The 22,129-nt window shown below is 48.1% G+C and overlaps 1 protein-coding gene across 1 annotated transcript in view; it reads right to left on the bottom strand.

The window, feature by feature from the left end:
- hk1 (hexokinase 1) overlaps nucleotides 1–21,194 on the bottom strand; it is a 328,092-nt gene extending 306,898 nt beyond the window's left edge. Inside the window, exons 1-2 of the mRNA XM_072478763.1 lie at nucleotides 20,798–21,194; nucleotides 4,703–4,865 (exon numbers count right to left, since the gene is read on the bottom strand). Of these exons, the coding sequence (XP_072334864.1) occupies nucleotides 4,703–4,865; nucleotides 20,798–20,860 (226 nt within the window). The 5' untranslated portion in view covers nucleotides 20,861–21,194. The remainder of the gene's footprint in view (nucleotides 1–4,702; nucleotides 4,866–20,797) is intronic.
- Between the last annotated feature and the right edge of the window lie 935 nt (nucleotides 21,195–22,129).

Raw genomic sequence — 22,129 nt, 5'->3', positions numbered from 1 at the left:
CCAGTGGCCGTCGGACATTCCTCCCCGAAGGGAGCCTTCTCCAGAACCAATGGATGAGGAGCCATGTCCGTGTCAGACTTGTAGGCGCCGACCCAGTCGCGGACAGCAGTCCTGGGGGCGCCAGAGGCGCCGTCGTTCCGACCGAAACTGGGAACAGCCCAGGGGCCGGAACTGGGACCAGCCAAATTTCCATGTGGATGAACCTGCGGCGACTACTCCTGAGGATGTGGAGACGGAGGACGACTGCCTGCAGATGCATTGTGTGGCAGCTCCCCGTGTGGCCCCCATTAAGGTGACAGTACGGGTCAATGGCCACCCGCTTGAGACACTGGCGCAGCGGTCTCCGTGATTGCCCAAAGGACATTCGACTGCATCAAGCAGGATATACAGACCCTTACATTAACCAACTCACAGGCCCGGTTGGCCACCTACACGGGGTAACCACTGGACATTGCAGGAACTACAATGACCCCTGTTGTTTATGGACGCCAGGAGGGGCATTTCCCACTTATCGTGGTACGCGGCCATGGGCCCAGCCTGTTGGGTCAGGACTGGTTGCGCCATTTGCGGTTGCAATGGCAGCACATCCCCCAAACAGTTTCTGAAGGGTTGACTGAGGTGCTAGGACGATACCCAGATGTATTCCAGCCTGGTTTGGGGAAAATAAAAGGGGCCGTTACCCGTATCCAAGTGGAACCAGGAGCCACACCGCGCTATTTCCGGGCGCGCCCGGTGCCTTACGCCTTGCGTATCGGGTGGACCGTATCGGGTGGACCGCGAAGGTTTGCACCCCGTCGCAGAGAAGGTGCGTGCAATTCAACAGGCCCCCGCCCCGACTGACACTTCGCATCTTTGTAGAAGGTAGAAGGGGAGCTCACTCGTTTGGAGAGTTTGGGTATTATCAGGCCCGTCCGTTTTGCTGACTGGGCAGCACCAATTGTACCTGTAATGAAGCCAGATGCCACAGTTCGCTTGTGTGCCGACTATAAACTTACAGTGAATACGGCTTCCCGACTCGACCGATATCCAATGCCTCGCATAGAGGATCTCTACGCGAAGCTTGCAGGTGGACTCTCGTTCATAAAATTAGATATGAGTCACGCCTACCTGCAGTTGGAGCTGGACCCTGCCTCCCGACCGTATGTAACGATTAATACACACCGGGGCCTGTATGAATATACACGGTTGCCTTTTGGAGTATCCTCTGCCTGCGCAATTTTTCAACGTGTTACGGAGGGCATTTTGAGAGGTTTACCACGTGTGGCTGTCTACCTAGTTGACGTTTTGATTACAGGGACGTCGGAGCAGGAACTTTTGGAAAATCTGGAGGCTGTCCTTAGATGCTTTTCGGAGGCTGGAGTCCGTTTACGTCGCACAAAGTGCGTATTTCAGGCAAAGGAAGTAGTCTACCTGGGTTATTGGGTGGACCGCGAAGGTTTGCACCCCGTCGCAGAGAAGGTGCGTGCAATTCAACAGGCCCCCGCCCCGACTGACACTTCGCATCTTTGTTCTTTTCTCGGTCTCGTAAACGATTACGGGAATTTCCTCCCCAATCTGGCAACTACGCTGGGCCCTTTGCACCTTCTGCTAAAGAAAAATCACACCTGGGTTTGGGGTCAGCCGCAAGAAACCGCTTTCCGGCGGGTAAAGCAACAATTGTCGTCGTCTGGGTTACTAACCCACTATGATCCGGGAAAGCCTTTGCTCGTCACATGTGATGCATCCCCGTATGGTATTGGGGCCGTCCTGTCCCACAAGATGGAGAACGGGGCCGAGCGACCGATAGCTTTTGCCTCCCGCACATTGACTGCAGCGGAGAAAGAGTACGCGCAGATCGAGGAGGGCCTGGCAGTGGTTTTTGCGGTGAAACGCTTCCACCAGTACGTGTATGGCCGCCATTTCACTATCGTGACTGATCATAAGCCTCTGCTGGGACTTTTCAGAGAGGATAAGCCAATACCACCCATTGCTTCCGCACGGATCCAGCGCTGGGCTTTGTTGCTTGCTGCATACGAGTATTCTCTGGAGCACAAACCAGGTACACAGATAGCAAATGCCGACGCACTGAGCCGATTGCCTTTATCGACCGGCCCCATGTCGACCCCCACGACCGGTGAGGTGGTTGCAACCCTAAATTTTATGGACACCTTGCCTGTCACGGCATCACAGATGCGTGAGTGGACCCAGACAGAGCCTGTCCTGTCAAAGGTTCGGCACATAGTCCTGTATGGTGGGCAGCATAGACAGCTCCCAGGCGAGTTGCGGGCATTTTCCTCCAAGCTGTCAGAATTCAGCGTGGAAGACGGCATCCTCTTATGGGGGACGTGTGTGATTGTCCCGGAAAAAGGCCAGGAGCTGATACTAACAGTGGGCAACCAGGTGTGACCAAAATGAAAATGTTGGCTCGGAGTTATGTCTGGTGGCCAGACCTCGACACCGACATTGAGAAGGTGGCCCAAAACTGCTCCATTTGCCAGGAGCATCAGAAGCTTCTGCCGGCCGCACCCCTACATCACTGGGAATGGCCAGGGCGGCCTTGGGCACGCTTGATTGCAGACTTCGCAGGCCCTTTTCAAGGATCCATGTTCCTTCTATTAATTGATGCCCAGTCTAAATGGCTAGAGGTGCATAAGATGCAGGGGACAACGTCCTGCGCAACAATTGAAAAGATGCGTTTGTCGTTTAGTACACATGGCGTCCCCGAGGTGCTGGTCACGGATAACGGCACTCCATTTATGAGTGAGGAGTTTGCGAGGTTCACGAAGATGAACGGCATACGCCATATCCGCACTGCCCCTTACCACCCGGCTTCAAATGGGTTGGCAGAGTGCAGACATTCAAAAGAGGCCTAAAGAAGCAGTCTTCCGGATCAATGGACACGAGACTGGCTCGCATTTTATTTACGTATAGGACCACCCCCCATGCGGTGACTGGGGTAGCTCCCGCAGAACTCCTAATGGGCCGGAGACTTCGCACCCGCCTTAGTATGGTTTTCCCGGACATTGGCGCAAATGTACGCTGCACACAAGAACGGCAGGGACAGGGATTTTCTCGGCATCAGCCGATTCGGCAGTTTGCGCCCGGTGACCCAGTGTTCGTTCGGAATTTTGCTGGTGGTGCCCAGTGGGTTCCTGGTGTAATCTTTCGCCAAATGGGCCCTATATCTTACCAGGTGCAAGCCCAGGGCCGTCTCCAGCGCAAACATGGAGACCACGTTCGGTCCAGAAGACTATCCCCTCAAAAGATTCCCTGTCCCCGGAGCTCATTTCTACAGCCGCAGAGACCAGAGACAAGGGAAGGTAGTCCTCACAATCTTCCACTGGTGCCTCACGCGAAGCCTGCGCAGGTCGTTACAGAACCGAATGGGGATAGAGACGCTGACATGACGGAGGCAGCAGACTCTGACTCCGAGATGGAGACACAGGACGCATCAGAGGGGGAATCCTCGGGTCCACGGGCCGTGGATGTACAACCGTTGCGCCGTTCATCACGGAAGCGCCGGTCTCGGTCTCGTTACACACCGCCTGATCCAGCGCCGTGTGCAAATGGTGTCTGGCCTGCGGCAAAACGAGTCCGACGCCCTCCTTCGCCAGGGTCTTCGGTGGATTCCTTGGACTTTGGGGGGGAGGGATGTTATAACCTGCCTACTTACCATTGGCTGGGGACTAATGACAATCCCACAATCCTGTGGGAGTATGAGCTTCCCCAATGAGGGGGGGCGCAGAAACCATTAGTAAACTCCAAGTATAAATAAAGCTGGCCAGTTTAGGAACCAGCAGGAAAAAGTGTGCAGCAAGGGAAGTTGCTGCTGCTGTTATATATATATGTTATTGTAAATGAATGTTATTACTTTGTATCCTTAAAACTCGTGCTGGATTCTTCGTGGCCCTCACAAAAATATGTGAACCAGGCCGGTGGGAACTTGGCCGGTCGACCTCAGAATATCGCCGCGGGGCCTCTTTCAACGGCACCCAACTGGCGCCGCGTCGACCACGCACACGTGACTGGCGCCAATTCTCCGGTAGCCGGAGTCCCGGCGTCGGTCCCGATCGCGGGTCTGAGGCCCCATTCTCCGCCACCGTGCCAAGCACCATTTTGCTGTGGAGGCTCGGAGAATCCCGGCCCATGTGTCACACACCATCCCTATTTGGACATTCATTGCTTTTTTCACTGTTGCAGTTGCAGAATCCTGGATTTATACAGCTAACCCTAGGGGCACATTCATCACACAGACTCTGCATCCACTCTGTGGCTGCTAAAATTATGTTTGTTAAATACTTCTCCCAATTTTAACTTCCATCATGGAAATAAAAATCAGGTTGATTTGCAAACTGACAGCTGAACTTACACCCGTATAGAAATATATCCAAATCATACTATTTTATGAGCTAAGGAGTCATAGATTTAGTTGCAATAATAAAATCTGCTGTGTTGATCTTTTGCCACTTTCGATTTCTTATTTATAAATAAATTTGATTCATTGATTAAATATTAGGCCACATAAAAGTGTTGTGCCATATCTAGTGGGGAAATTACATTACTCAGGGTGTTCTCCTTGAAACTGTAACCACAATAGAACTGTCCTGAATGGCCTCAATTCATTGTCGACCTTTCTAACAGGGAGGTTTGGTAAAATGAGCACAGCACTGGCACACTGACAGAACCTGCTGGCACACTGTGTCCAATAGAAAAAATATCTCACCTGTTCCATCAGGAGTTGATCGTACAAAGGTGGGCAACATTTTGAGTGTTGCTGTTGGATTAGTGTCCCTTCCTAGTCCTTTCTCCATCTCAGTCCTGAACCGCGCCATCACATCAAGCAACGCTTCATCTGAGAGGCGTGCTGCATAGAGATATTTGTCAATCTGTTGAAAAAAAAGTGAAATTTTCCATCAAGTTATTTCACAGCTGAGAACATTGACTGAACAAGTGGAATGTAGCACGACAAAATGATGTGCTACTTCAGTGGCTTAACCCTGCTATTGCAGCATGGAACATCATTGTTGCAAATTTAGACTGGGTGGGGGGGGGGGGGGGGGGGGGATTTTCCATCCCCATTTTCAGTGGGTGGGATCATCAGCAGAAGCAGAAAATGGGAATCCTGACGTTCAGTGTCGGGAACCCATTGGAAAACATTAACATCTGATTATCAGGCCTCTTCACCCGATAATTCCACCTTCTGTTACATAATCCATTCATGTTGATATGAGGGCACTGTCAGGGGGCAGTGCGGAGGAGGGGGCTTCATGGGGAGGTTCTATTTTTATGTTTAATATCAGGGCACTGGCTCAATCAGAGCTCACCCTGCCAGCCTGACACTGTGGGACCAACCCCTTTTTTCCAGTTATGAGGCAAACAATACGGAGAAGAAAGCCACCGGTTCACTCCATTTTTCCTGCTTATTGAGCCACTCGTCAAAAAAATGGGAAAATTCCAGCCAATAATTATGAAGTATTTTTCAATGGCCGACACTTCAAGAATTGATAATTCAGTCTATTGAAAAAGAACATAAAATTAACTCATTGCCACCGTAACTACCTATTGTCTCAAAGATCTTATTTAAAAACAAGAAGAAATGTAATGTGCTTTCAAAAACTCAGAGCATCAAAAGTATAGGAAGCAATGACATAGTTGTATTGTCACTGGACTAGTATTCAAGAGGCCCAGATAATTCTCCAGGGACCTGGGTTCGAATCCCACCATGCCAGATGGTGAAATTTGAACTCAAAAAAATCTCTGAAATCAAGTCTAATAATGGTGACCCGCAAATTGTCTAAACAATCCATGTGGTTCAATAAAGGAAATCTGCCATCCTTACCTGGTCTGGTCTATATGTGACTCCAGACACATAGCAATAGGTTGACTCTTAACTACCATCTGAAATGGACTAGCAATAGCAATTTGCGATGGGTAATAAATGCTGGCATAGCCAGCGATGTCCAATTGCCATGAATTAACTTTTTAAAAACTGCTTTTTCAAATCCTCTCCATGGACAATAGTCAAAGGATTTGGCAATGTGACAAAGCAACAGAAAGTGAACTGCATTGTTTATTTGTTCACAGGATCTATTGCCCATCCCTAATTACCCTTGAGAAGGAGGTGGTGAGCTGCCTTCTTGAACCATTGTAGCCTATGCGGTGTAGATACACCCACAATGCTGTTAGGGAGGGAGTTCCAGGATTTTGACCTAGCGACAGTGAAGGAACAGTGATCCATAGAATCCTTACATTCAGGCCATTCAGCCCATCAAGCCTGCACTGATCCTCCAAAAGAGCACTCTACCTTTGCCCACCCCCCATCCTATCCCCGTAAGCCCATGCATTGATCATGGCCAATCCACCTAACCTGTACATCTTTGGACTATGGGAGAAAACCAGAGCACCCGGAGGAAACCCACACAGACACGGGAAGAATGTGAAAACTCCACACAGTCACCCAGGCCAGAATTGAACCCAGGTGCTTGGTGCTGCGAGGCAGCAGTGCTAACCACTGTGCCAAGATAAGGTTTCAAATCAGGATGGTCTTTGGCTCAGATGGGAACTTGTAAGTGGTGACCCAACGCATCCGGTGCCCTTGTTCTTCTGATGGTAGAGGTTGTGGGTTTAGAAGATGCTATCAAAAGGAGCCTTGGTGAATTGCTGCACTGTATTTAGTACATAGAATCATAGAATTTACAGTGCACCGGTCCTTAGAAAGAGCACCCTACCTAAGCCTACACCTCTGCCCTATCCACATAACCCATTAACCTCACCCAATCGTTTTGGACACGAAGGGCAATTTGGCATGGCCAATCCACCTAGCATGCACATCTTTGGACTGTGGGAGGAAACCGGAGCACCCGGAGCAAACCCACGCAGACATGGGGAGAACGTGCAGACTCAGCACAGACACATTTGCAGAAACCAGTGCTAAATGGCGTCCTGGTTAGCTCTCGCAGATGCGGCTGTTGGCTCCTGGGCGCCGGGTGAATCCGGCATCCAAGTTTTTAAATGAGCCTACTGGCTCACTTAATTTTGCTAATCTGGATCTCGCCCTCAGATTGCACTGGGTGGAGCAAGTCGGATGACTCTCCATCGGCCCAAATGGAGCCCGATTTGGAACGCTTGTGCAATTCAGCCGTTGCGCCCAGATACTCGCCGGGCGGAATGGGGTTGCTGAATCGTGTCCAGGATCTTTTCAAAAAGCATCCACCCAACAAGATTTGTACTGTGACCCTCAGAATATACGCACCTCGCTTGAGACAGGAATTAAATACATCCACAGCTCTCCACACAAATATAGCACTTGTTTCCATTTATTGAAGATGAACACACCATACTACTACTGAATTCATTCTTCACAGCAAGTCATCTGCTTTACTGATCCAAGGCTAGAGAGGGAGGAATACAGTTCGGATTCCTATTTTGATGGTTGAGCAGGAAGCCAGTGCATGGGTGGATATCACTAACTTCAGACTTATGTCATGTGAGTGTCCCTTTAAGAAATGTTTTTGTCTTATCACATGGGTTCAGTGATGTCATTGTGTGGGTGGAGCTGGGTTGTAGCTCTGAGTTTTACTTTCACTTTGAGTTTGGTTTTGTACTGCACAGGTTGAAAAGAAGAGTTTCTCTATCTTCATTTTAAAACCTGTTTCCAGACTACTTGATAACGTAAAATAAATAATTGTTTTCTGGAAGGAATTCAAACCTGCTGTTTTGGAAAGGAAACATGAGCATCAATACCAAGTCTTAAAGACAGTAAGAGGCCGCGTGCTGGGCCACAGCTTTGGAAAGGGAATTTCTGGTTTATGTAAATTGGAACAATTAAAGGGGGGGGTATTCATTAAGGGTTATACATAATTACTGTAGCTGTGTGGGGTCTTTTAGCGGGATTCTCCAACCCCCCGCCGGGTCGGAGAATCCCCGGGGGACGCACGAATCCCACCCGGCCGCCCCAACACCATCTGCCGTATTCTCCGGCACTGGTTTTCGGGGGAGCGGGATTCCCGCCACGCCGGTCGGGGGCTGTTGGCAGCGGCCCCCCCCCCCTGGCAATTCTCTGGGCCCCGATGGGCCGAGCGGCCGTCCGTTTTTGGCCAGTCCTGCCGGCATGGGTTAGGCAAGGTCCTACATGGCGGGACCTGGCAGGTAAGTCGGCTGGTGCGGTCCTCGGGTGGGCGCGGGGGGGATCCGACGGCGGGTGGGCCCCCACGGTGGCCTGGCCCCTGATCTGCGGGCGGGCCCGTGCATTGGGGGCACTCCTTCCTTCCGCGCCGGCCATGGAACACCCGCGCATTCGCCAAAACACACCGGCAGTTCCGCGCATGCGGAAGATCACGCTGGGCCTTTGGCGCATGCGCGAACTCACGCAGTCCCTTCGCCGCTGGCTGGCTCGGCACCAACCCCTCTGCCGACCACCTCGCCCCCGGAAGTGCGGAGAATTCCGCACTTTCGGGGGCTGTTGATGCCGGAGTGGTTGGCGCCAGTTTTCCCGCCGGCGTGGGGCTTGGTCCCTGGAAAGGAGAATCCCGCCCTTTATATTTGTAGTTGATAAATATGCTTACTGTGTGTTTATACAAATGTTAACTAAATTCGTAGAATAAATCTTGTTTTTTGATTAAAAGCGCCTAAGAACTCTGTTGAATAACACCCGAAAGGGAGGCTCTTGTGCTCATCATAACCATAATTAATAAATAGTTGTAGGTCAGGTGAACTCCATGATATACTTTGGAGTTTTCTAAACCCTGGCCCATAACACTTAGCTGTGATGAACCCCACAGTTGAATAATCACATGATCCTCACCATCTAGGCTCATTCATTTTACTTGACCACTTGGGTAAGGTAACCAAATTCAGCTGATATATTCAGAGGTATATAGTTGGCAATGAGTAAAATGATGGCCTATAGTTGAATACTACAGTGCAACATATGCATTTACGTTTTTAATAATGACTTGTGATGCTGGAGAAGTTACATTGTGCTCAAGTCTGGGAAGACTGCAGATTGGCAAAATAAGAAAAGAAACTTGATCTGAGATTTTGGAACTGAGAGCTGGAAAGAGAAGGCTCCATTTCCAATGACACTCAGTGGGTGGAATTTTCCACAGGCAGGATTTTCCACTCCCACCGAAGTCAATGGACTTTGAATGGCTCGCCGCATTTTCTAGCCCCATCCCCTCTGTGACAGAGCCATAACATTCAGTCCTTTTGCCTCTGTGTCAGAAGACTGACAATTCTGATTCCATTCAGGAATTTGGAGCTCATCGCTCCACTCGAATACGATACTAAAGGAGCGATGTATAATCAGAGGAGACAGATTTCAGTTAAGATATTCAAACAAGGATGCTCATTCTGCTGGTGCAGATGATATTCCATATCTCTTCTGCCAATATCCCAAAGTAGAGGGTGCAGAATACAGTCAGGCCTACCAACGTTGAACGTAGTGCATAGATGACTTTAGGGGCAATTGAGAGTTTAGGCAGGCTGGTTAGAGGCCTCACCTCTGTCATATTAGAAGCTGTTAGGCCCTCTAGTCCTCAGAATCCCATGACCTGTCATACTGTCCATGCCACCACCTTACACACTGTCTGCTTTACCCTACCACCAAAAGTTGGAGAGGGATTCTCTAATTCTGCGGCAGAGGGTCCACGCCGATATGGGGCCAGCACGGTACTGGGGCGGTTAACGACCCTCCCCCACAGGCCATCCCCTGACCCTTCCACGCCGAGTTCCTGCCGACTGAGAGCAGGTGTGGATGGCGCCGGCAGGACTCTGGCCGAGAATCAGCGGGCCGGCCGCCTAGAGCGGCCGGCGCCACGCCAACCATGCCTGCGCCAATGGCACAGCGGACAATCGTGTGCCGGCGTCGGGGCGGTGTGGCACGTTTCGCCCCGGCCGCAAGGATTCTCCGACCCGGCTCCAGGCTGAGAGAATCCCGCCCTGGATGTCCGAAATGGGGCTGGACTTCCACATCCAGATCCCACCCATTATTTGCAAAGGTCTGCAGAGTATTTTTGACTCTATAAAAATCCAGCCCAAAGTCCCTTCAACCTGTGCTCACTGATCAACAACATTGGTTCCCATGCAATAATGCTTGTTTTTAATTATTCCTTCACTATCTCTAAACTCCTCCAACCCTACAAACATCTGAGATCTCTGTGCTTCTCCAATTCTGGCATCTTGCAATTTTTGCTATTTTAATCACTCGACTGTTGACACCAATCCTTCAGATGTCTTGGCACCAAGCTCATGAATTCCTTCTCTCTACTTATTTAAGACTGTCTCTTTTGATGAACATTTTGGCCACCAGTCCTTATATTGACCTACATGGCCTGTGTAAGATTTGGTCGCATAATACTCCTTGGTACATGTTAAAGGTGCATGTTTATTGCTGAATTGAAGATTCCATAATTATACACTGGAGATCACCTCCTGTCACGAAGATCATCTATTTCCACCTGCATAACATCAGCAAGCTTGGTTACTGTCTCAGTTCATCTGTTGCTGAAGCCCTCATCCATGCCAGTCAACTCTGAACATGACTGTTCTAATGCATTCTCAGTTGACCCACGTTGTTCAACCCTGTGTAAAGTTGAGGTTCTTCAATCCTGTTACTCGTGCACTTATTCGCACCAAGTCCTGCTTACCTATCACTCATGTGCCCAGTGAATTATACTGGCTCTCAAGTCAAGCAACACGATCTAACGGCCAGTGTGCCGGAAAAGAAGCTTGCCAAGGCACAGCGTGGCCGATGAAAGCCGAGAGACCCCACTCCCGGGATCTACCGCGCTTGCAACGCCTCTTCCAGCAGAGCTGATTGGCTGTTGTGGGGAAAATTTGCAAACGTCCGTTGTGGTCACCCTAACTTGAAGGTGGTTTGTGGAGGAGCTGTTGTCAAGTGACACTTAAACCTGAAACACTTCTTCAGTGTTTCCCTCCCTACCCCCTCCTCTAACCAAAAAAAACCCAACCGCTGTAAAGATCAAGAGGAAGGCTCGAGGGCAGGTTGAAGTAGAAAGAAGTTGAACTGTGACGTCACAGCCTGCAGGTAAGGGATTGGCTGGTGACTGGTAAGTAGTTTTTTATTTTATTTTCCCTCAGGTGTTATCGTGCAGAGGTTGCTGAGTGAGTGCTTGCTGAGAAGGGGAGTGAATAACAAGTAAGCTCCTTCTTTCTTTTTCTTTTTTTTTAATCTAGAGGGGATGACAGGGAAGGTAGTGCAATGTTCCTCCTGCAGAATGTCTGATGTGAGGGACGCCGTCAGTGTCCCTGCTGATTTCATCTGTGGGATGTGCACCCATTTGCAGCTCCTCAGAAACCGCGTTAGGGAACTGGAGCTGGAGCTGGATGAAATTCGGATCATTCGGGAGGCAGAGGCGGTCAAAGATAGAAGCTTCAGGGATGTAGTTACTCCGAAGAATAAAGATAGATGGGTGACGGTGAGAGGGACTGGGAGGAAGCAGTCAGTACAGGGATCCCCTGTGGTTGTTCCCCTTAGTAACAAGTATACCACTTTGGATACTGTTGGGGGGCACGACTTACCAGGGGTAAGCCATGGGGTACAGGTCTCTGGCACAGAGTCTTTCCCTGTTGCTCAGAAGGGAAGGGGTGGAGAGGTGTAGAGCATTAGTCATTGGAGACTCCATAGTTAGGGGGATAGATAGGAGATCCTGAGGGAACGCGAGAGAGACACGCGGTTGGTGTGTTGCCTCCCAGGTGCCAGGTTGCGTGATGTCTTGGATCGTGTTTTCGGGATCCTTAAGGAGGAGGGGGAGCAGCCCCAAGTCGTGGTCCACATAGGTACCAACGACATAGGTAGGAAAAGGGAGAGGGATGTAAGGCAGGATTCAGGGAGCTAGGGCAGAAACTTAGATCCAGGACAGAGTTATTATCTCTGGGTTGTTACCCGTGCCACGTGCTAGCAAGATGAGGAATAGGGAGAGGAGTTGAACATGTGGCTACAGGGATGGTGCAGGAGGGAGGGTTTCAGATTTCTGGATAATTCGGGCTCATTCTGGGGTCGCTGGGACCTCTACAAACGGGATGGTCTACACCTGGACCAGAATGGTACCAATATCCTGGGGGGAAATTTACTGCTCTTCGGGAGGGTTTAAACTAGTTCAGCAGGGGCTTGGGAACCTGAATGAGTAAGGTTTCAAAGTTGCAGGAGTGTACCGGCAGGCAGGAAGGTGGTTTAAAATGTGTCTTCTTCAATGCCAGGATCATCCGGAATAAGGTGGGTGAACTTGTGGCATTGGTCGGTACCGGGGACTTCGATGCTGTGGCCATTTCGGAGACATGGACAGAGCAGGGACAGGAGTGGTTGTTGCAGGTGCCGGGGTTTAGATATTTCAGTAAGCACAGGGAAGGTGGTAAAAGAGGGGGAGGGGTGGCATTGTTAGTCAAGGACAGTATTACAGTGGCAGAAAGGATGTTTGATGAGGACTCGTCTACTGAGGTAGTATGGGCTGAGGTTAGAAACAGGAAAGGAGAGGTCACCCTGTTAGGGGTTTTCTATAGGCCTCCGAAAAGTTCCAGAGATATAGAGGAGAGTATTGCAAAGATGATTCTGGATAGGAGCGAAAGCAACAGGGTAGTTGTTATGGGGGACTTTAACTTTCCAAATATTGACTGGAAACGCTACAGTTTGAGTACTTTAGATGGGTCCGTTTTTGACACAGTGCAGGAGGGTTTCCTCACATAGGCCAACGAGAGTGAGGCCATATTGGATTTGGTACTTGGTAATGAACCAGGACAGCCGTTAGATTTGGAGGTAGGTGAGCACTTTGGTGATAGTGACCACAATTCGATTACGTCTACTTTAGTGATGGAAAGGGATAAGTATTTACTGCAGGGCAAGAGTTATATCTGGGGGAAAGGCAATTATGATGCGATGAGGCATCGGATGGAGAAGAAAACTGCAGGGGATGGGCACAATGAAAATGTGGAGCTTGTTCAAGGGTCAGCTACTGCATGTCCTTGATAAGTATGTACCTGTCAGGCAGGGAGGAAGTGGTCAAGCAAGGGAACCATGGTTTACTAAAGCAGTCGAAACACTCGTCAAGAGGAAGAAGGAGGCTTATGTAAAGATGAGACATGAAGGTTCAGTTAGGGCGCTCGAGAGTTACAAGTTAGCTCGGAAGGACCTAAAGAGAGAGCTAAGAAGAGCCAGGAGGAGACATGAGAAGTCTTTGGCAGGTAGGATCAAAGATAACCCAAAAGCTTTCTATAGATATGTCAGGAATAAAAGAATGACTAGGGTAAGAGTAGGGCCAGTCAAGGACAGTAGTGGGAAGTTGTGCGTGGAGTCCGAGGAGCTGGAGAGGTGCAAAATGAATATTTTTTGTCAGTATTCACACAGGAAAAAGACAATGTTGTCGAGGAGAATACTGAGATTCATGCTACTAGACTAGAAGGGCTTGAGGTTCATAAGGAGGAGGTGTTAGCAATTCTGGAAAGTGTAAAAATATGTAAGTCCCCTGGGCCGGATGGGATTTATCCTAGGATTCTCTGGGAAGCTAGGGAGGAGATTGTTAAGCCTTTGGCTTTGATCTTTATGTCATCTTTGTCTACAGGAATAGTGCCAGAAGACTGGAGGATAGCAAATGTTGTCCCCTTGTTCAAGAAGGGGCGCAGAGACAACCCCGGTAACTATAGACCAGTGAGCCTTACTTCTGTTGTGGGCAAAATCTTGGAAAGGTTTATAAGAGATAGGATGTATAATCATCTGGAAAGGAATAATTTGATTAGAGATAGTTAACACGGTTTTGTGAAGGGTAGGTCGTGCCTCAAAAACCTTATTGAGATCTTTGAGAAGGTGACCAAACAGGTGGATGAGGATAAAGCAGTTGATGTGGTGTATATGGATTTCAGTAAAGCGTTTGATAAGGTTCTCCACGGTAGGCTACTGCAGAAAATACGGAGGCATGGGATTCAGGGTGATTTAACAGTTTGGATCAGAAATTGGCTAGCTGGAAGAAGACAAAGGGTGGTGGTTGATGGGAAATGTTCAGACTGGAGTCCAGTTACTAGTGGTGTACCACAAGGATCTGTTTTGGGGCCACTGCTGTTTGTCATTTTTATAAATGACCTGGAGGAGGGCGTAGAAGGATGGGTGAGTAAATTTGCAGATGACACTAAAGTCGGTGGAGTTGTGGACAGTGCGGAAGGATGTTACAAGTTACAGAGGGGCATAGATAAGCTGCAGCGCTTGGCTGAGAGGTGGCAAATGGAGTTTAATGCAGAAAAGTGTGAGGTGATTCATTTTGGAAGGAATAACAGGAAGACAGAGTACTAGGCTAATGGTAAGATTCTTGGCAGTGTGGATGAGCAGAGAGATCTGGGTGTCCATGTACATAGATCCCTGAAAGTTGCCACCCAGATGAGAGGGTTGTTAAGAAGGCGTACGGTGTGTTAGCTTTTATTGAGAGAGGGATTGAGTTTCGGAGCCATGAGGTCATGTTGCAGCTGTACAAAACTCTGGTGCGGTCGCATTTGGAGTATTCCGTGCAATTCTGGTCGCCGCATTATAGGAAGGATGTGGAAGCATTGGAAAGGGTGCAGAGGTGATTTACCAGAATATTGCCTGGTATGGAGGGAAGATTATATGAGGAAAGGCTGAGGGACTTGAGGCTGTTTTCGTTAGAGAGAAGAAGGTTAAGAGGTGACTTAATTGAGGCATGCAAGATGATCAGAGGATTGGATAGGGTGGACAGTGGGAGCATTTTTCCTCGGATGGTGATGTCGAGCATGAGGGGACATAGCTTTAAATTGAGGGGAGATAGATATAGGACAGATGTCAGAGGTAGGTTCTTTACTCAGTGAGTAGTAATGGCGTGGAATGCCCTGCCTGCAACAGTAGTGGACTCGCCAACACTAAGGACATTCAAATGGTCATTGGATAGACATATGGACGATAAGGGAATAGTGTAGATGGGCTTTAGAGTGGTTTCACAGGTCGGCGCAACATCGAGGGCCGAAGGGCCTGTACTGCGCTGTAATGTTCTATGTTTTTGAGATCCAACATGACCTCATGAGATGTTGCAATGTAAATCCCGTCAATTGTGGGCAGGATCACTTTTTGGCAAATCTGCATATTAGAGCGAGACAGCTCGACCCTCTTTCATGTGCAGATTCCCGAGATCCCCACAAACTGGGACCAGACGGAATGGCACTCACGGGGGTCGCCTAGGGGATTTGCGGCCCCAGATCCATGCACTTTGGGCAGGTTGATGTCCTGATGCTGCTGGTGACACCTGGGTCCCTTGCAATGCCACCTGGGTGCCAGTCTGGCACTGCCAAGGTGCCCTGGTGGCATTGTCAGGTTAGCTCTGGCAAGGTGCAAGCTTGCATTTTTGTTCATGCGTGATCGGGCCAGGGGTGCCCTTCGTGGGTGCTTGGAGGGGTGCGGGGAGGCCACAAATCCTCCCACAGCATGTTCGGGCGGGGTCAGGGATTGCTTTGGAGGCCTCAAAGTTCCGGCGAGCACAGCTTCCCACTGTACAAACGGAGCTATGGGGCTATATGCGCTTTCGGCCGTGCGTTCTCCATTCAGGCCCCTTAGGGCAGCACGGTAACATTGTGGATAGCACAATTGCTCCACAGCTCCAGGGTCCCAGGTTCGATTCCGGCTTGGGTCACTGTCTGTGCGGAGTCTGCACATCCTCCCAGTGTGTGCGTGAGTTTCCTCCGGGTGCTCCGGTTTCCTCCCACAGTCCAAAGATGTGCGGGTTAGGTGGATTGGCCATGATAAATTGCCCTTAGTGTCCAAAATTGCCCTTAGTGTTGGGTGGGGTTACTGGGTTATGGGGATAGAGTGGAGGTGTTGACCTTGGATAGGGTGCTCTTTCCAAGAGCTGGTGCAGACTCGATGGGCCGAATGGCCTCCTTCTGCATTGTAAATTTTATGATCCTATACAACGCCAGTCACGTTGAATAGCCATGTGTTTCTCAGCACTGCGAAAGCCAGGAAACTCATGGCTAAACGTGCTCACCAGGGGACTTGTTTCCTTTTGGGAGAATCACGCCCTTTGCTTTAAAAACTTTCAGCCTGATGCGACCATCAATTCACTCAAGGACTCGTGTATGAGTAAAACAGTGCTTTTAATTAACTATCAACTTTGCCTGCCTGCGACTGGTACATACTGAGGACAGTCCTCAGTATGTACCAGTCGCAGGCAGGCAAAGTTGATAGTTAATTAAAACCACTGTTTTACTCCGACACGAGTCTGTGAATGAATTGATGGTTGCATCAATTTAATTAACTATCTGAACAAAAACGATTATGGAGTCAGCCCGCAAACCTGACAGACTGGAGCTCGATCCACAGGCCGCGGAGGCGAAGGACATTTTTTCACACTGGCTGCGGTGTTTCAAGGCCTACCTTGCCGCGTCGTCAACGCCATCCGTCACGGACGAACAAAAATTGAGTCTCCTCCATGCACGGGTGAGTCACCGTATTTCTGTGCAACTCGAAGAGGCCACCTCATATACCGCCCAAAAACTTAATCTCACCTATAATAAGGAGAAATGCGTTTTCCGCACCATCAGGCTAGCCATCCTCGGCTACGTCGTGGAAAACGGAGTCCGAGGGCCCGACCTTGACCGTTTGCGCCCCCTCCTGCAACTCCCTCTCCCTCACTGTCCCAAGGCCCTCAAGAGATGCGTTGTGTTTTTTTTCCTACTACGGCCAGTGGGTCCCCCAGTATGCAGACAAAGCCCGCCAACTATTTAAGGCCACCCTTTTCCCTCTGGCAGCCGAGGCCTACCAGGCCTTCAACTGCATCAAGCCGGACATCGCCAAAGCTGCGATGCGCGCGGTGGACAAGTCCGTCCCCTTTCAGGTGGAGAGCGACGCATCGGAGGTTGCTCTCGCCGCCACTCTCAATCAAGCAGGCAGACCGGTTGGTTTTTTTTTCACGCACCCTCACCGCCTCTGAACTTCGACACTCCTCGGTTGAAAAAGAGGCTCAAGCCATCGTGGAAGCCGTGCGGCACTGGAGGCACTACCTCGCTGTGGGAAGTTTACGCTCGTCACCGACCAACGATCGGTAGCCTTCATGTTCGACAATACGCAGCGGGGCAAAATCAAGAACGATAAGATCTTGAGGTGGAGAATCGAACTCTTCACCTATAATTACGATATAGTATATAGTCGTGGGAAGCTCAACGAGTCCCCAGATGCCCTGTCCCACGGCACATGCGCCAGTGCGCAAGAGGACCGACTACGGGCTATCCACGACGACCTCTGCCACCCGGGGGTCACCCGGCTCGCCCATTATATCAAGACCCGCAACCTGCCCTACTCCACCGAGGAGGTCAAAGCTGTAACCAGGGACTGCCAAACCTGTGCGGAGTGTAAACCGCACTTCTATCGACCAGATAAGGCCCACCTGGTGAAGGCGTCCCGGCCCTTTGAACACCCCAGTATCGATTTCAAAGGGCCCCTCCCCTCGTATAATCGCAATCACTATTATTGATGAGTTCTCCCGTTTCCCGTTTGCCATCCCGTGCCCAGATATGACCACCCCCACTGTTATCAAAGACCTGCACAGTGTCTTCACCCTGTTTGGTTTCCCCAACGACATCCACAGCGACAGGGGCTAGTCGTTCATGAGCGACGAACTATGTCAGTACCTGCTCAGTAAAGGCATCGCCTCGAGCAGGACTACCAGTTACAACCCCCGGGGAAACGGACAGGTGGAGAGGGAGAACGCGACGGTCTGGAAGACCGTCCTACTGACCCTACGGTCCAGGAATCTCTCGGTTTCCCACTGGCAGAGAATCCTCCCCGATGCGCTCCATGTTATTAGGTATCTCCTTTGCACGGCCACAAACCAGACTCCTCATTACCGCTTGTTTATTTTCCCTATGGGGTGGAGAATTCTTTCTCCATTTTGTAGACTGTTTTATTAAACTAAGCAATAGTCCCACTTTGTTCCAGGTCATAAAAAGTAGTCGGATTTGGACAAATGTAACTATAAACTGTTTGCTAAGGATAGTGAAAAAGGAGATTTGTTTTACTCATCCTTTATAGAATGATGTATGCACAAGATTTATTTTTAAAAGAGACTGCTAGGCCTGAAAGGGAAGGATGCAGTGACCTACCTCACAGGTAACTGGCAGTGAGTTCCTACACAGGGATAATCATTTGTTAAAAGGAGCAGGTAAAACAGGAGGAAATATTTTTGAAAATTCAGTCATCTTTAAATGCCTTTGTTACAACATTGAATTTACAGGGAATCTTATGTTACTGCTTTATAATATTACCTTTTATATTTTAGCTGCAGACAATTGGTTAAGGCAATTCTCGAATAAATAATTCAAGGGCCTCGCTCCCACCCTGGCTGATGACACCGGGTCCCGCGACTGGTACATACTGAGGACAGTCCCACAGGCCAGCTACTCTTATACTCCTTCAAAGGGGCGGAGCCATGGGCTGAGCCCGTACATGCCCGTACAATATCCTCCAACATCTCCCCCCGTGGGTGAAGCCATACAATGGCCCACAGATAAAACCCACAGGGTTAATAACATAGAACATAACTGGTGAATTAACTGTATTTACATTCACCACACAGCCTCATTTCAACACAGATATTTATGACGTTAAAGGTTCCTTACAAATACATGTTATTGTTGTTATTACTGCCCTTCTTTCCTCATTCAATCAACACCTCCAAGGATAGAATATCTTTTCTTTATAAATTTAGAGTACCCAATTTATTTTCCAATTAAGGGGCAATTTAGCGTGGCCAATCCACCTATCCTGCACATCTTTTTGGGTTGTGGGGGCGAAACCCACGCAAACACAGGAAGAATGTGCAAACTCCACACGGAGAGAGCCGGGATCGAACCTGGGATCTCGGCGCCGTGAACAGCGGTGCGAACCACTGTGCTAGCGTGCCGCCACCAAGGATAGATTATCTGATCATTCATTTCCTTGTGCAGCGTCTGACATTTTTGCCAAAGTAAGCATTTATACTTAGTACAGATTGTGATTTCAACCATTACTGATGGCAGAAATGGTAATCAGACTTTAAAGAATAGACATCAGTGTGCAAATAGCCAGCATATTAAAATGCCGTGTATTATTCTATTCAGAACACAGCACTATCTTTGGATGAGTTCAGGTGCAAATAAGGAGGTTAAAGTTCAAGTAGATGAATGGGTTTACTGAACGTTTGTGCACGTATCATGTAAGCCTTTGGGAAAGCTGCATCAGTCTGATTTTGCATCAGTCTGATTTTACACAGGAGTGTGTGGAGGCTTGAACAGCTCGAGGCCCAGCCAAATCCACTGTGCAACAAATCAGAATGCAAATCTTTGTTTAAAAGGATGGGAGTGGTGGAGAATTCTTTCTCCATTTTGTAGACTGTTTTATTAAACTAAGCAATAGTCCCACTTTGTTCCAGGTCATAAAAAGTAGTCGGATTTGGACAAATGTAACTATAAACTGTGTGCTAAGGATAGTGAAAAAGCAGATTTGTTTTACTCATCCTTTATAGAATGATGTATGCACAAGATTTATTTTTAAAAGAGACTGCTAGGCCTGAAAGGGAAGGATGCAATGACCTACCTCACAGGTAACTGGCAGTGAGTTCCTACACAGGGATAATCATTTGTTAAAAGGAGCAGGTAAAACAGGAGGAAATATTTTTGAAAATTCAGTAATCTTTAAATGCCTTTGTTACAACATTGAATTTACAGGGAATCTTATGTTACTGCTTTATAATATTACCTTTTATATTTTAGCTGCAGACAATTGGTTAAGGCAATTCTCGAATAAATAATTCAAAGCTTTCACCCATTCTATTAAAGAAGCTAACTACTTAAATGAATATATGATGTACTGCAATGTCTTTGCCAGGGAAAACTAGGCAGTGTGTTGATAACTATAGTGGATCATTAATATTATATTCATTAATAATCCATTTATAACAGCATTTATGTATGTGCCCAGTATTGAAATAATGTTTGTTTCTTTAAAGAACAAAGAAAAGTTACAGCACAGGAACAGGCCCTTCAGCCCTCCAAGCCTGCGCCGATCCAGATCCTCTATCTAAAACTGTCGCCTATTTTCTAAGGATCTGTATCCCTCTGCCCCCTGCCCATTCATGGATCTGTCTAGATACATCTTAAATGACGATATCGTGCCCGCCTCTACCACCTCCGCCGGCAATGCATTCCACGCACCCACCACCCTCTGCGTAAAGAACTTTCCACGCATATCTCCCTTAAACTTTTCCCCTCTCACCTTGAACTCATGACCCCTAGTAATTGAGTCCCCCACTCTGGGAAAATGCTACTTGCTATCCACCCTGTATATTTAGCTTTTTAACAGGGATCCTGGCAAGGCCTGTTTTCAGGACACACACGTAATTGTGAACAATGAGATGGCAAAAGCTAAATGAAAAAAAATGATCTATAAGATTTTCAATTGACGATACACACATTATCATCAGTCCCCAGATTAAGTAAAACAAAACATTTGCAGTATAGCATATATAAAACACTCCCTGCATTGTATGAATGACACCACCGTACTGCTTCCAAGGACACTGCAGTAGAGATTAAGGAAGCCATTACAAATCCTTTCGGAATTATATTTATAGATCACACCTTGCAAATAGTCAAAATAAACTAAACCTGTGAGGTCTATTTTGCACAGCAGGCATCACCTTAGGTCTTTTGTACCTCTTCTCCCAATTGTTTCCTTCTAACAGTGCATTTAAAATAAATCTCATTGCCACACCGTTTACATTTTTAAAAAGAACCAACAATAAGTGTGACACATTAACATGTAAACAAGGAGTCTCACCTTTTTGACTTGATCAGCCTTTAATTCTGTGAAGAAATAGGCCAAAACCTGTGCAGCTATCATCCTGGCTGGAATTCAGGAAACAATTCACACACAGAAGCTTCAAAGAGAGTGCTGGCTGCAGCTACAGCGAATTCTGTGCAGCTTTGCGTAAGTACACAGGCCTTCTGAGCTCTCCTGAAGTAAACGTGCTCACTTCTCGTTTTAGAAAGATATTCTAAAATCCTAGACTCACTGGGCCTTTTCCTCGTGTACAAGTTGAGAGATGCAGTAACCTTTTTAGTCTGATATGGCAACGAACTAGAACCTACCCACTTCCTGTGTTGTAATCGGTTTACTGGGAGAGCCTTTGCTGCATAAGGAAAGAAGCAGAACGCTTGAGCTCTGACTGGCTGCACCCACCTTCCCCGTACAGGAAGCTGGGCGGGGGGGGGGGGGGGTTCTGGATGTGAATAATGCATCATGGCATGCTCCTCACGTCTTCAAAATCAATGATCTGACCTCTAACTCTTGTGGAAAGAGATGCAGAGGTCATTTATTCAATTTAATTGTGTTCTTTGAATTAGAGAAATCAAATGAGACGAACAGAATCATTTATTCTAGCCTTTCTATGGCAATGGCAATGATAGTTCTTTCTACGCGTTTCATGTCTACTTTGAATAAAATAATTTCTCATTATAAATAATTCAGCAGAAATTATTTATTTTCTCCCTCTATCCCATTCACCTGAAAGCTACTGTCTATAATTCTGGGGAGGATATTTTATTGAACGCCCAGAAGGTGCACTTTATACTGCAGTATATCTTTGAGATTGTAGATAATTTGTTTCTCACTGCAATGTAAAGTGCATGATAGGCTAACTGATAGCGCCACACAATGTAATTTGAGTAAAGCCTAGTTCTCAATTCATTGTCACGTGACCAGACAGTCATGACTCTTGTCGTGACTCTCATTGCGAGTCTCCTTTCCCCTCCCCCTTGGTCCTATAAATGCTGCACTGAAGAGGCAGCTTTATATTTTACCAGTGTGCCATCTTAACGTTTGGCTTTACAGTCAGAAAACAACATATCAACATATAATCAGGAGCAATGTCAAAGCTATCCAAATTTAAAGTTGCATTTCAAACATCAATATAATCATCGAATCATCAGAGAAAGAAATTTAACCTTTATTCTTTCCCACAGCACCAAACACTGGCAAATTACCATAGCAACTTCTATCCAATCATTTCACAAAAAATGGTCAGAGGATCCAAGAAACCCTGGGCGGGATTCTCCACCACCACGCCGAAATGGCCGCGCCGTCGTGAACGCCGTCAAGGTTCACGACGGC

The sequence above is a fragment of the Scyliorhinus torazame genome, chromosome 16 (assembly GCF_047496885.1).
Source record: "Scyliorhinus torazame isolate Kashiwa2021f chromosome 16, sScyTor2.1, whole genome shotgun sequence".
In the NCBI taxonomy this organism is placed as follows: Eukaryota; Metazoa; Chordata; class Chondrichthyes; order Carcharhiniformes; family Scyliorhinidae; genus Scyliorhinus; species Scyliorhinus torazame.
Note: the sequence above shows the minus strand (reverse complement) of the source record. Positions and strands in the feature narration are given on the sequence as shown.